At 44.4% G+C, this 12,593-nt stretch overlaps 1 protein-coding gene across 3 annotated transcripts in view; it reads left to right on the top strand.

Annotated features, from left to right (window-relative positions):
* The window catches only part of MOB2 (MOB kinase activator 2), a 323,951-nt gene extending 314,520 nt beyond the window's left edge, over positions 1-9,431 (top strand). For all 3 annotated transcript variants that reach the window (XM_085644922.1, XM_085644921.1, XM_085644920.1), the window contains exons 4-5: positions 504-628; positions 8,022-9,431. In XM_085644922.1, the coding sequence (XP_085501048.1) occupies positions 504-628; positions 8,022-8,344 (448 nt within the window). In that variant the 3' untranslated portion in view covers positions 8,345-9,431. The remainder of the gene's footprint in view (positions 1-503; positions 629-8,021) is intronic.
* Positions 9,432-12,593: the final 3,162 nt, after the last annotated feature.

Here is a 12,593-nt window from a genome sequence, read left to right as displayed (position 1 = left end):
GATATCCTGTGAAAGCCTAGTGTTGGATCAGTTTAGATTATATGTTCCCTAGAGGTATATATCAGAAGCCTAAGAGTGAGTTGGCATAGGTTGTCTATCCACCACAAGTAACTTTCAGAGATCAGGGTTGCAGTTGCATATGTTGGCCTAGTGTTTTAGCGTAGGTTTTTTTGCTTCTTAGAGAGATCTCACCTAAGCCTAACATTATATTGGCATAGATTTTATGTCTTATATAGGTGATTTTGTGTAGGCCTTGCTTAGAATTGCGTTTTGATTTTGTGTGCCCAAGAGATATCCTGCAGAAGCTTTGCAAATGTATTAGCATTAATTGTTATTTTTCTGCAAGTAATATCTTGCAACAGTCTTGGCTAGAATTGTAAACTATCGAGCATCCCTAACAGGCGACATTGCAGAGGCAAGCGTTTCAGCCTATTTCTTGTGGTGCTAGTCTATTTTTTTTGGTATTGACTTTTCGAAGTGACCGCTCCTTCTTTTTTCCACAGACAATACTACTGGTATGACGAGCGAGGAAAGAAAATCAAGTGCACAGCGCCCCAGTACGTAGACTTCGTCATGAGCTCAGTTCAAAAGCTAGTGACGGATGAAGACATCTTTCCCACAAAATACGGTAAGCCAAGCCAGTGAGGCAGGGTAGACTGCTGCGAAGAAGGCTCATTTCTGTCTTTACCATGAATGCACATCAGAGACCCAGCACAAACCTGATATGATTTTATAAGCAAAGTGTGTGTACTTAACACGAAGCAAGAGAAAAAAGTCAACCATTTGGTTAAAAACAAAAATGAGCACAAGCACATTTCACATCAATTTGCCATCAGTGTTCGATATGTTAGATTGAATTGGTACCACAAGAGCTCTGTCTCCTGTTTTTCATGTGCTGAACAGATTCCTCACGCTTAGCAAAATGGTGGGCAGTTCACCTTCAGGACTATTCTTCTTATCCAAAGATTGGATTCGTGGGAGATAACCAAAGCATTCCCAGCCCTAAGAGCTGCCTTAAACCTTCCTTCATGCCTGGCTGCAGATTCTAGTTTTATTTTGTAGTAAAACAATAAATAAGAAACCCATTCACCAACCTGAATGGAGCATAGTTGTGCTTCTTCCAATGTCTGGGCGCAAGCTTCTGGTTTCTCAGTGTAGATATGTAAATAACTAAGACATTCACCACCCTTATAGTTTGAAGTAGGTAAAGCCCCCTCCCTTCAGAGAGTTGGGCGAGCGCATATATATATCTATTTAATTGTTTAAAGTTATAGTATTCACATAGGTGCAGCACATTTCTCTTGAACGTCCTAAAATGATGGCAAACATTGTCTGCTAAAATAGATTAATCCAGCGAAGATTATAGTTTGAGGACCTGCAAAGGTTTTCTTTCCACCTATAAATTAAACAGCTCAACTTGTTGTCAAAGCGGAAATGCTGTTTTGAGCAAAGTTTCAAGAGACCACAAGTGCAGTTTCCCTACAGCGCTTTACGGTTTGCATTTGGTTTATTTCGATTAACAACGAGCCCACATTTAAGGCTGTGCAGCTTACATTTTTAGGGTCACCTTATCCTAGTTATTTGTGACTTTGTTCCCACAGCACACCCTTTTCTTTTGGATGGTCCTAAATAGCTCATATCGTCATCTCTGCAGAAAACCGCACATTTCCCAAGTCGGTTCTACAAGCCAGCCTATTTTGATGATGAAATATTATTGGATGAGGATGAAAACATTCCGGCTAATGTTTTACGTTACTGTGTCATGTTTACACGGATTCATTCTTAATTGTGACCTTCCAAAGTACAAGCTTTTTATTTTTAAGAAAAAGTAATGCCGGCTTGGAATCTAAATCCTGGAGATCTATTGTGAAGGAAATACAGCTTCGTGATGTGAAAGTTTTCTTTTTTCTCCAACGAGTTCTTGTCGAGTAGAACTTTGTCCACTCTTTTAGAAACTTCATAGAAAGTGCCGTGACTGTGGTTGTTTTTTGATTTGTTTTTTTTGCTTTGTGTTGCTAGCATAACACAGCAATTTCAACTTTTTTTTGGAAAGCTTAACTGGGATATGTATGCTTGGTGTTGCCAATCTCAGAGTGAAGTAAACCCAATGTGCATTGTTGTGTTGCTAGCATAACACAGCAATTTCAACTTTTTTTGGGGAAAGCTTAACTGGGATATGTAAGCACTTTGTCTTCCTAGCGCATAATGTAAACATTAATTTTCACATTGCTAACCGGACTGTGAGCCAAGAGCCCATAATTACACTGACATTTCTTTACTTTTATCAGGGGGGTGTGAGGGGAGCTATTTTCGGAGGGATTGATTTTCAAGTTATTAGATTGTGCTCTGACCTCTCCTCCAAGGACCATCTCCCATCTGTCTCCTGATCCTCCAAACATGCTCCCCAGCCAAAGAGGCTCGCGTCTGTCTCTAACACATAATCTGGACATATTCCAAAAACTGACCGACCATTACGAGCCTCCAGATTCTCCCACCACCAAACTAGTTCCTCCCGAGCCTCCTCTGAGATACAAACCTGATCTCCGTACCAGAAACCCTTCCTCAGCGCCTCTGTTTTTAATCTCCGCAAAGCCCTGTAATGAAGCACCCTGTAATGAAGCTGCCCTGGAAAAACAGCCTGAATAGATGAGGAAAACAATCCAATCACCCTTGCCAAAGATCTTAGAGTGACTTGCTCCTTCCTCATCAACCCTTTCACTTCTGACCTTGTAAAGAGTCTTCTCCACTGTGTGCACTACAAAACCTAAAAACTCCAAACATTGACTTGGTTCTAATACTGATTTCTCTCTGTTTACTAAGAAACGCAATCCTTCTAAAAGATGAATAGTCAAAAGTAACTGCTTCCTCAATTCCTCTTGACACTGATACATTATCCAAAAATCGTCTAAGTAAATTATCATTCGGACTCCTCTCTCCTGGTGATACTTGGCTACTGGTTTCGACAACTTTGTAAAACACCATGGTGCTGATGCCAGTCCAAATGGAAGGGATGAAAACTGAAACATCTGACCGATCCATCTGAACTGAAGAAACCTGCAAAACACTTCCGCTATTGGAGTAGTGAAATATGCATCTTTTAGATCCAACTTCATCAACCAATTGTTCTCCTGCAGAATATCCTCCATCTTAAAGTGTGTGTACACAACATACTGATTCAACCCCCTCAAGTTTATAACAGGTCTCCAACCTTTCTTTCTTTTTTCCCCAAAAAATCGCGAACCCCCAATATGTTTCCGAAACTTTCTCTAGTGCCCCTTTCTTCAACATTTTCATAACTTCTACTCCTGCTACCTCCTTGAAGTGTTTTTGAAAAACCAACTGACCAGGCTCCTTCAATTGTTTTGGCATTCCCTTGAACTCCAACATATAACCTTTCACTGTGTGAATAACCCAACTGTCCTTTATTTTCTCCCAATTGTCTACGAACCATTTCAACCTTCCCCAACCCCATCTGGAGAAGAACCAAAAACAGTCTTCATACTCACCCTGAGATCCTTGAATAAACTGAGCTTGTTCCCTTGCTTGACGCATCCTGCCTGCTCTTCCTCTTTGGTGATAAAACCCAGTCGCTGACTGGAAAACCCTGAAGGCTGCACGCAAATGGGATTGGTACTGCACCCTTGTGTATGACCAGCCAGGGAAATGGGCCCTTGCCCTGGTCCGGTCAAAAACACCTCTACCAAAGACACTCCTGAATAAGATTGTGATTTGTCCAGACTGGTGAAAGTAGACACATACTTTCCAACTGCCTTCACCAGACCTTAACCGAATAAATAACCCTTAGGGTTCTCTGTTGGTCCCTTTTTAGCAAAATCTCCTAACTTGGGGCTCCTCATTAGGATAGCTTTGCGCCTCTCCATCGACAAAGCAGCGTTTGCATTACCCAGCAAACAAATTGCCCTTTGTGACCAGCATCTTAGTAGGTCATTATCTACCTGCAAACCCTTCATTGTGGCCTCTTCCGCCATATCCAAAATTCTGGCCAATGGCCCCAACACATCCAACAATTGATCCTGGCACTGCTTGAGAGCCCTCTCAACCTTTCCTGGGGTCATACCTTTCCTTTAAACTACAGGAAAAGAACACTCCGCCCTCATGACTGCTCTGGCCTCCTTTTCTAATGGCCTCCTTATCAAACGTTTTAAAAATTCAGCCGCATGAGGCAATGGCCACCAGTCTGAGCTTCTAGGATGCCTAATTAATTCCGGACTGAACATGTCCTCACCCTGAGGATCCTTATTTAAACCTTTCTCCTTTCTTTCCTTCTCCATCTTATCCTTGTCCATATCCCATCCATCGTCACAGCAATCATCTCAAATGAACTAATCGGCCTCATTCTCGCTTTCCTGGTCCAAGAATTCCTCTTGTGCACTTTTAAGACCTTTCGTGTAGCTAAGGACACCTTCTACTTTTGTGGTGCTAGGCTCACCTTTACCTTTTGGCAAAAATCTGACTCCCACTTCTATATTATCTGTCTTTTTAGACCTTTTTCCATATCCTCTCACTTCGTTACTTTCCTCCTCATCCATTGACTAATATTCATCCTCTCAACACTCTGCAGCTTTTCCATTCCTCCCTAACACGTTCGACAATACCTCCTTCATTGAACTCCTTACTTCCTCCTGCACTGTCTTTCTTAAATCCGCATAACCTGAAGATTGAGCACCCTCATTTATCTCCATATTTTCCCCACAATTTACTACTATTCTGAAATTAAAAAATGTTTAAATTTCTCCTGTTCCTCCTTGAATTTCTCTTCTTAATCCCTCCCTTAAAAAAAAACTATATATTATTCAAAATATACCCTCTCTAATCAAACTCTTCCAATTAAAATCATCCACTATCCAAAATCTGCTTCTTTTAACTGCAAAAAAGTTTCAACAACTCGAGCCTGCCTCCTTCCATTGTGCCGGCTGACTAAAACAGCTGATTTGGCAGTTGGAAGAGACAGTGCTCGAGCGCACCTCTTTCTGATGGCTGTGCATTACCTCAGGCCATCAGGAAACGTTCTAGTCTCCTCTGAAAATGGCCACAATGCGTCGTCACTCGTGCAAGCATGACGACGCTCTGTAGACTAGGGTGACCCTCCAGGCACACAACACAGAGCCGCCCGTGTAAGAACGTGGCTTTCTCTAAAACTTGGACGTCTCCACTTCTCCGCAAGCTGATGCCAAATGCTTGCTTGAGACGCAAAGGTAATGAAACTCAGTTTTTTTCTTTCTGAAACTAAACTGATTTAAAAACTCGCACTTACCTGACAACTAATATACCCATAACCCATAAATTGGGTATACCAAAACTGTATTTTAAAACACAAATTACAACCACAAAAGACAAATATCTTTTTCAACCTTAAACATCAATAACATTCCTTCTTATCGTACAAAATAAACACATAACACCTCATATCACACAAGTGGCGTTAATAAAAAAAAAAAAAAAAAAATTCTAAAATTATTCTCTCTGATAAACATACTTATCTTGCAAGGAGCAGCAGATAAAAGAGAAAGATGGCTGCTGCGACGGTTTATATATGTTGTTGGACATTCTAAATTTCCAGAATTTTGATGTTGGTGATGTAATACTTTGAAGTGCAGCAAGGAGCTGGCAATTAAAGCTATATGCATAATGCTAGCCTCCGGTCTTGTCATGAAATCACAATTTGTGCTTTCTCTGTGAGGTATGACAACTTATTTTAGGGACATGCCATAAATTCTGTCTTATTGTAGTAGTAATTTGTGGTCTCTGTATCAAAGTATGCTGAAAGGTTATCAAGCAGGAGTGCAGCAGATGTGTGTGATATATGCAAAAGATCTGCTTTACTCCCTTTGTAAAATCCATTGCTGTGTTAATTCTCCCTGCCAAGGAAACAAAGGAGTTTAGGAACTGACCCTTCGAGAAGTAATATCTGTCACTTAAAATCTTTTACTTTTTCAGAGCCAGTCACTTTTCTACTTTCTTAGTATTTTAGGTCCATAAAAGAAACCTTTTGTGTGATCTCAAGCTGGAAGCATTGACAGAACAGTTCAAAACAGAGAGAACAGACCTACTTCTGCTCTCTCTGTTTTGAACTGCTCAGTCACATCCATACCCTCGTGTTGGAGCCAAACAGAGAAGTATCTTTAACACAGTATGACCTATAGAATTGTCCTGGGTGGCACTCCTTGCAAGTAAGAAATGGTGGAGAAACATATTTGCGTCCATTCAGTAACAGTTGCGTAGTATTAGGGTATAATGCCAGCTATCCAAGTCGTTCTGGTGGCCTTCAACTATCTAATTCGAGGACATCAGGATAAGTGCTCAGGTGTTAGTTAAAGCTAGGATCCTGAAGGATTCCAGTAGGGGGGGGTCCCACTCCATCGCTATCGGAATTTTCCATAACCCCCATACTCTGCTCTGCGAAGTGCAGCACTTTCTGCCCCCCCCCCCCCCCCCCCCCCATTGCAGAGCATAGTTTTGCCATGTTGAAATACCTGGAGGAGGTGCAGATTTCCACTGTTTTGATATTAAGCGTTTTGCAAGGAGTGCCGAATCTTCACATTTTGCCTGCACCTTGTAACTTTTGGGGTGGGGATATAGCCCCAGTAAGCAGCTTTCTGTTGTATTCCAGTTAGTCCTCTTCCCCCCCCCCCCCCCCCCCTTTGCCCTCCCCCACCTCTTCTCTTAATGCTGTTGCTACTTGTGCCCGTTAGGATGAAGGGGTGGCACAGGTCCATAGCATGTGTAATTGGTCTGCATCTTATTCGCGGCATCAGACACACACCGACGATAGCTCCAGGAATATAGCAAGTAGCCTGTGTGATGCGAGGTTGGCTCTGTGTAGCAACATATATTGTATTTGGCTCTGTGTAGCAACATATATTGTATGAGTTTAAATCTGGAATAATGGGTCTGCATCTTGTTAGCGGCATCTGGGGCATCCCGACGATACATCCGGGAACATAGCATGTAGCCTGTGTGGTGTGAGGTTGGCTCTGGGTAGCACCATATACTGTATGAGTTTAAATAAGAAATTACGTGAGACTTTCTTCGGAAATGTTAAGATGGCACTCCATTCTTAGTCCTGCAGTTCCCTCCCGAAGTCACGCTCCCACCTTTCCTATAACTGTGTCCGGGGTACAGCTTGGTGCAATAGCAGTCCTCAGTAAAGCCAGCGTCTTAACTGTCTACCGTTTCCCATTCGGTATATTGAGTGTATACATTTGTGTTTAGCGGGTTCCGTGTCGTCCAGGGCCCAGTGTAATTTAATGTAGTGTATATTTGGATGAGTAAGAAATAAAGTGTCTGAAAGACCCTGTATGTGTGCAAAGTCTGTGTGGTTCAGTAGCCTACCATCCCCAAACAACGCCCCTATTGTCACCCCTGCTTGTTCCCATGTGTGTAGTAGTCTTCGCGTCAATGCACCCTTTGGAGTGGGGAGACCCAAAAGTGGTATATTGGGGGCAATGGGAACAACCCGGCCAGTGTATTTAAGGGCCAGTTTCCAGTATGTGAGGGCAACCTTCAATGGGCCATAGCTGGGATACGGTCCTGGGGGCATAACAGCGTGTGTAATATTCCCTAAGCGAGCATGCGAGACATGTAGGCAATTTCATGTAGGTTATGGAGTAGATCTGTTGGTTATATTACTTGTTTGAACTGAATCCACACTAATTTCTCTCTTCACTGAATTTTCAGTTTGGTTTGTGGTGTAACATTGCGGCTAGGTGTGTGGGCTACAATTGACATGTGATGCCCACAGTGCATAATTTAAGCCATGCTTCAAATACACTGATGGTATGGATTTTGTATACTGGGTGTTTTTTTTTTTTAATTTAAGACCTGTTAATCTATTCTAAATTTTCAATAAAAGTTTGTAATTGTGTGATACGCTCATTCCCAGCTGTGGAATCACCAACGTGAGAGACTAGATTTCTAAAGGATGCATTCATTTTTGCTTTTGATATACAAATAAACAAGTTGCAAAGCATGACTGACTGTTTACTTTGTCTCTTCTCCAGGAAAGGAATTTCCAAACTCGTTTGAGTCTCTGGTGAAGAAGATATTCCGGTATCTCTTCCACGTCCTGGCCCACATCTACTTTGCCCACTTCAAGGAGATAGTGACGCTCGAACTTCACGGACACCTAAACACACTGTACACTCATTTTCTCTTGTTCATACGGGAGTTCAACCTGGTAGACCCTAAGGAGACTGCCATTATGGACGACCTGACGGAGGTGCTCTGCTCCAGCACTGGCAATAGCAGCGGTGCCAGCGGCACCACCGGCGGGACTGAAAATGGCGGCGGGGCCGCAGCACAGAACCACGTGAAGGAGAGATGAGCTTCTCCCCGTGCCAGGAGCAGACAAACACTAATCGTAAAACCTTTAAGAACCATGTCACCGGCTCTGTGTCTGTCTGTGTGCTGCCCGCGTACGCAGACACACGCAATGGCCCGCGATGATTCAGGGAGAACGCTGCTGCCGCTGCTCCTACAGAATGGAAGGAAGCCCTTTTTCGGGGGTGGTGGGGCAGCGGACACGGGGAAAGTGGCTTTTTGGCCACAGCTGCCGAAGGTGCATCTGGCTTTTTTTTAATTTTATTTTGGTATCGTCTGTTTTTCTCTTGTTGCTTGTTACTGCCAACTGGATTACGTGGAAGCAGTTTTTCCTTCCTATTCCCCTAGCGGTTTTTATTCTATTTTTTGTTTTTGTTTTTTGCGACGGGGCAGGAAGATGGCAGGAGGGCGCGAGTGGCTTAATCCCAAGCCTCAGTCTTGCATTTGCTGTGTCAAGCAGGAAGGCCGCTATTGACCCAGCCCCACTCCTCATCATTTTTGCGTGCATCCTCATCCTACTGCCAGGTTTTATTTGTATTTTAATGTATTTTGGCATAAAGAGTGGCTTTTTATTTTACTTTGAAGTGACTGATATGAAAAAAGAAAGGGTTTATTTTTCGTTGTTTTTGGTTGCGTGGGAGAACAGCTGGTATTTATCGACCCAATTTTCTTTTCACATGGTTGTTTAGCCCAGCTTTACTTCTCTTCCAACCTCAATGGTTTGCCATGAAGTGCAATGGCTTAGTACGGAGGTGGTAAGCGGCAACGGTGGATTCAGGACTGTTCTTCCTTCCTTGGCACTTCAGTGCTTGAAATGGTCAACGCTGAGCATTCAGTAGGCCCAAATGAGCACCCACCTGTCAAACACAGTAGGTCTCTGCTGCCTTGAGTCCTTCATGTCGGGGATACATGTGACTGAAGGTTTGTTGGGTGAAATTGTGGAGATGAATGGATATTTGGGGAGGGAGAAGGGGCTGTAGCGCTGGTTCGCCACCTGTACTAGAAGAGAGATGACTGGGTAGAACATAATACTGTTGACTTACTTTAGTTCATCTGTCAAATAATTATAATAAAATCTGAGGCCTATTCTTCCCTTGTGTCTGTGTCTATGATGAGCCTGCTTAAGGCCTAGTCCATAGGCTATCCCTGATAAAGATATAAATAAATGTAAAGTTAAAGTATTCGTGCTGTGGCACAGGGATACCACATTTCAGTCCTGGGCAAGGTTTGCCCATCATTTTGGCGAATAGCACATCTTCATGTATGCAGACATACCCTAGCACAGCAGTGACACTATATGTTTGCAACTATGTAAAGTAAATGATGCTACATAGAAATAGAGTGCTCAGCTACAGGTTAATGCTGATGAGAGAGAAAGCGGTGTCCGGCCACAGAGGGGGCTAAGGGAACTGCACAGAGATGCACATGGATCATCGCAAGTTAAAGTACGATGCATGACATCCTAAAGTGTTGCAATGGAGAAGGGGGCTATGAAACATTGTGAGGGGAGGGGGGGTACTCTTCATGGGGAGCTGAGTAACTGAGCTACCAGTCGCTATAATTGCATTAAGAAATGGGTCATCAACTCCTTTCAGAAGAGAAGGGATGATGTTTGACAGATCTTAACCAGAATTAAATTCCGTGTGTTTGAAACACCAGAAAAGAAAACCTGTTGTCCTTTTTTTTCTTTCCTGGTTTCAAACCAGCTGATGTTGCTGTGGGTGTTCTTTTCTTTCATGATTAGTACAGTGGTGCTGGAATGGGGTGCTTTAGCAAACTGGGGAGGTGATAATGCAGTTCTCTGAGGGTGGAAGTAGTTCTGTTTCCAGGGAGATAATCATGCAGGCCATAACATATAGGATGCTTTTTGATTAGGTTATTCATGTCTCAACTATGCCAGCCTTGGGCAACAGAACACGTATAAGTGTGTTGGTTAAGTCTGGTGCCAGCAGAAATAAAGTTGGATTTTGCAGAGCGGGGAAGGTTGGTGCCAAGAACTTTTTGTTTTGTGTGTAATGTGAGTTGTGCTGCCAGTGCGTTATTGGCTGAGGTATCGGATGTGGCTCCATTTGGCCTGTGTGCAAAAGTGTCAGTACAGTATTGTATGTTATACATGTACAAGGAAATCTTTAAATACTGGTGCAGAAATGAGGCCTATAATTATATTTAGTATTATTGCAGTTTGTTGTGTAGCTTGTTCTATGCAGGTGCGTGGAATACCCCACGACATGCCAGGCAGGTGCATAGAACATAGCGGGGAAGACATGTTTGGGTTCCAGGGCAGTCTACGATCTTTGGAGGACAGAGAGCCGAGCAGACCTGTTTCCTGTGCATGCAGCTCATTAAAAGCTTCTACCTTGTATGGAGTCACAAGTATTATTTATATAGATATTTTCCAGCACACTTCAAGTGGCGACGAGCTGGCGAGGAACTGATTTGGATCTTACAAGGAACCAGACCAAATTACAGCAGATTTAAAGTGCGGGCTAAGGTCTACACGCCCGGTGAGAAGGGAATAGTTCATGGCCGAATAGGAATGTATGAATACGCAGCCGTATGAGTAGTCGGCTGGGCCGAAGTGTAAAATTGAGCAGATGGGAAGCGCACAAGCAACTTAACTGCTTACCTTTACCGCATTTGTCGGCCGGGTAGCGGTAGGTAATCCATGCTCACGCATCCCTTGTGAGAATGCCCACACATCAGCTGCTGGTTGTGATCAGGCCGTCATCACACAGGGGTAACCTCTACGTTCGAGGCATATGAGCTGCAGATCACACACTAAGGATAAGATCGCCATCTGGTGTTGGGCTCGGATGATTGCAGGTTGTTGTCTTCGGAAGAAGTCTTTGGTCACGAGATTGGTGACTCCTCCCCAGGACAACAGTGCGCATGGGCATCCACTCCATCCTCAGATTGTTTTTTTCCGCCATTGGGTTCGGATGAACTTTTTTCCGCTCCAGCAGAAAACTTATAGCAATCCCTACAACTCTCAATAACTTAAACTCGACGTCGAAAGCCACATCGGACCGACTCCGGACACGGCTGATGGAAAGGACACCTTTCAAAAAATGCCCCCAATGTGGAGCAAAGTTCCCTCATAGCGATCACCACGAGGTCTGTAATTTGTGCCTTTCACCAGACCACAACAAATCCAGCTGTCCAGCCTGCGCCGCATTCCGTTCGAAGAAAACCATCCGGGACCGGAGAGCTCGACGCCATATCCTGGCCAAGCCGGTTCTGGAACCAGAAGACATCTTTGCACAGGACGTCCTGACGATGACTCCGAAGATCTCCAAATCGTGTCCGAGGCCGACGATTCAGATCCGGGGCAGCCTGTGAGTACCAGCCCCCCTACCCCAACACCACCCAAAAAGACATTGGTCAAGACTCTGCCAACGGGGCCCAGTCGCGATCCAAAAACATCTTCTGAAGCCCCGCCCTCGGGTCCGGCTCCGAAGAAAAGTAAGCCTGCAGGTGGCTCGGCCTCGAGCAAACCTCACATCATTGTGCCTTCGGCACCAAAGCAGGCTTAGGGACCGAAAACTCCATCGGACCAGAAACGTCACTCGGTCCCGACATCTCCACAGGCACCAAAACTTTCTTCGGCGCCGAAATCTCCACCGACACCAAAAGGCTCATCGGAACCGAAAACCTCATCGGCACCGAAAGGTTCTTCGGCACCGAAAAATCCACCGGAACCGAAAAGTTCTTCGGCACCCAAAACATCCTCGGTGCCCAAACACGTCCAGAAAGACACGAAAAAGTCGGCGCCACAGCCGCCTTCGGATACTGAGGAACTCTTTCGACCTGATCCTAAGCAACAACGGATTTACATAAATCCAAAAACTGGACATGTCACAGCGATGCCATACATGAAGAGGAAGCTGGACTCACCTCCTCCAGCACCTCCAAAGAAGGACTGTGCCACTTCACCCTTACGTCCTTCCTCTCCTACATTACCTCCTATTCCATCCCCCCCACCCCCACCGCCTGCACCTCTACCATCTCCTTCTCATACACCACCTCCACAGGATGATGATGATTTTGGGGGAGGGGGAGACCCAGATTTCTTTACTGATCCCACTGATCCTACTGATCCCTTTACACCCCCGGACACAGCACCAGTAGATGACTGGACTTACCCTGTGCCTGACCCCGCTCCATACCCCTCAAAACCCTCCCCTCCTGATGACCATTTAGGGTTCGGTCAGCTTATTAACAGAGCAGCGTCATTTTATGGTGTCACCATGCAC

This window comes from Triturus cristatus, chromosome 3_1, assembly GCF_964204655.1.
Source record: "Triturus cristatus chromosome 3_1, aTriCri1.1, whole genome shotgun sequence".
Classification (NCBI taxonomy): Eukaryota; Metazoa; Chordata; class Amphibia; order Caudata; family Salamandridae; genus Triturus; species Triturus cristatus.
This window is presented reverse-complemented; position numbering and strand designations above follow the sequence as displayed.